Below are 2,396 nucleotides of genomic sequence, written 5' to 3' on the forward strand. Positions count from 1 at the left end.
TTCAAGCAGATGAGGAAGAAACTTTGACTGGTCAAAAAGGCATTTTAATCTGATATAGAAAGTTAATATGAACCTGGAAGTTATAAATGTAAATTTGACTAATTAAAAATAAAACATCATGTAAATGATAAGATATAGATCATCTTTTAAAGCTGTAATAACTGAACTCACCATAGACGGTGAGATTGTAAAACTTGACTTTGTCAGTGTTTAGATAATACTTTCCACTGTGTTCATTTCTGGTGTTTGTGATGATCAGAGATCCAGTCTGATGATCCAGCTTCAGTCTGTTTTTAAATATCCCACCAAGAACATCATCATACACTTCACTCATGTCGTTCTTTACACTGATTTGAGCTATTAAAGTGCTGGTAAGTCCAAACCTCCACTGAATCTCATTATAATCCATTTCAGTTCGACCAGAGTTTAGAGTGACTGAATCTCCCTCCGTCACTGATATTTCCTCTGCATCACAAACACACACATAGAGAAGAAACAAAGTTTGTCACAGATTAATACTTTTACATAACTTCATGAGATGATTTAGAAAAGTTATCGGTTTGAAATTTAAATGTAATGAATATTATCATAAAACAACAGAACTGACACAGCAAATGGATGATGATAGGATTAATAGTTGCATCTTTAAATTCAAACTGATATTTAACCCACCGAAGACACTGAGAAGGAAAAACGTCTTCATACGGTTGATCTTGAGTTCAAAAATGCTGTCTGTGGATCTGGTGTTTGTGATGGTCAGAGATCCAGTTTGACCGTCCAGCTTTAGTCTGTCTTTGAATTTCCCATAAAAGCCATCATCATATACACTGCTGGTTTTGTCCAGTACATTGAATTCAGCAATTAGAGGTCCTTTAAGTCCAACTCTCCACTGAATCAGATCACCATCCATCACTTCGGTTAGATCATTGATTAGAGTGACAGAACTGTCCTTTATCCCTGACATGAACTTCACTCCTGTTTCACCAATCACACCAAAAAATGAAATAATATCGTAAACCAACAAAATCAAAATGGTATTTGTACAAATTATATATTTGTGCCGAATAAAATATAACTCACTGATTACAGTAAGATTAAAGGTCTTGATCACACCGTTGATCTGCAGTTCATAATGTCCAGCGTGTTTCATTGTGATGTCTGTGATGGTCAGAGATCCAGTTTGATTGTCCAGCTTCAATCTGTCTCTGAATCTCCCATCAAGAACATCATCATATACAGTCATGCTGTCGGCCCGCTTATTGATTTCAGCTATTAAAGTGTTTTCACTCCCAAACCTCCACTCAATCACACTATCATCCATCATTTCAGTAAGACCAGAGTTAAGAGTGACAGATCTTTCCACAGCAACTTCCACCTCTCCTTCATCAGCAATCACTCCTGAATAACAGAACTGATTAAAATCAGTTGTTGGTTTGATGAAACTTCACTAAAATACATTACTAATAATCATTTGAATGTGGAGAGAAGAACATTGTGCAGCAGTGCAAAGACAAAAGATGATAATTGAAAAGAGAAATGAACTTTTCTTTGGAACAATAACTGAATAGCAAGAATTTAACACTGAAGTGTTATTTCAGCTTCATTGAATCAATCCTTCATAACTAAACACAGAGTTGAATTCAAACTTGGTCTCACAGTTCAATTATTTTCACATGAGAATAACAGTGAATGTTAATCCTCTGACTAATATAACCAGTTATTTATTACATGGTACAAGAACAGAAGCAAATGAAGCAATGAAAACACAATTCAAACTCACGAATCAGACGCCACAAACACAACCAGAACAAAACTAATTTGAAAAACATTTTCTTCATCAATTCACTGCAAAGCCCACAATAGTGATGCTTAAAATGTCTGAAAACACTCTGAAACACAACTGAACTTTAATATTTATCTGACTGTGACCACAGTTTCCGCTCCAATGTCCGCTCCTTTAATATCATAAAAATCAACAAGCTTTTGCTGATCTTACATTTTCAAATGACTTCCAGCCCTGTATGAAGATTTATAGCAGGGGTGTTGGATTAGATATCCATTCATCATCTTTAATGTCAATTTCTTACGTTTAATCAATAAATTCATTTAGAATAACAAGACACTATGGAACTGTTGCCAATCAAATGAAATCAGTATCAACAAAATCCATATTTACACAGCAGAGGAAACACAGAAGCTGCATCTTAAAAGAACAGCCAAAAGCTACGTGTTTGTAAAAAAAAAAATAATAATAATTAAGATGTTTTTTTAACTTCAAACCATTGATTCCAGGAAAAATATGAGACCATAATCCATAAAATTGAATCAGGAGAGAAATATGCACAAATCAAGCACTGTTTACAAGTTAACAGTCCAAAATGACCAAAAGTTTGATA

At 34.3% G+C, this 2,396-nt stretch overlaps 1 protein-coding gene across 1 annotated transcript; it reads right to left on the reverse strand.

Annotated features, from left to right (window-relative positions):
* Window positions 1–521: 521 nt before the first annotated feature.
* Window positions 522–1,873, reverse strand: LOC122134282. Its single transcript, XM_042749499.1, has 4 exons — window positions 1,781–1,873; window positions 1,081–1,398; window positions 673–975; window positions 522–529 (listed from the first exon to the last, which is right to left on the reverse strand). Exons 1-4 carry the CDS (start codon window positions 1,836–1,838, stop codon window positions 522–524), a joined length of 687 nt encoding a protein of 228 aa, XP_042605433.1. The 5' UTR covers window positions 1,839–1,873.
* Between the last annotated feature and the right edge of the window lie 523 nt (window positions 1,874–2,396).

This window comes from Cyprinus carpio, chromosome B22 (genome assembly GCF_018340385.1).
Source record: "Cyprinus carpio isolate SPL01 chromosome B22, ASM1834038v1, whole genome shotgun sequence".
In the NCBI taxonomy this organism is placed as follows: Eukaryota; Metazoa; Chordata; class Actinopteri; order Cypriniformes; family Cyprinidae; genus Cyprinus; species Cyprinus carpio.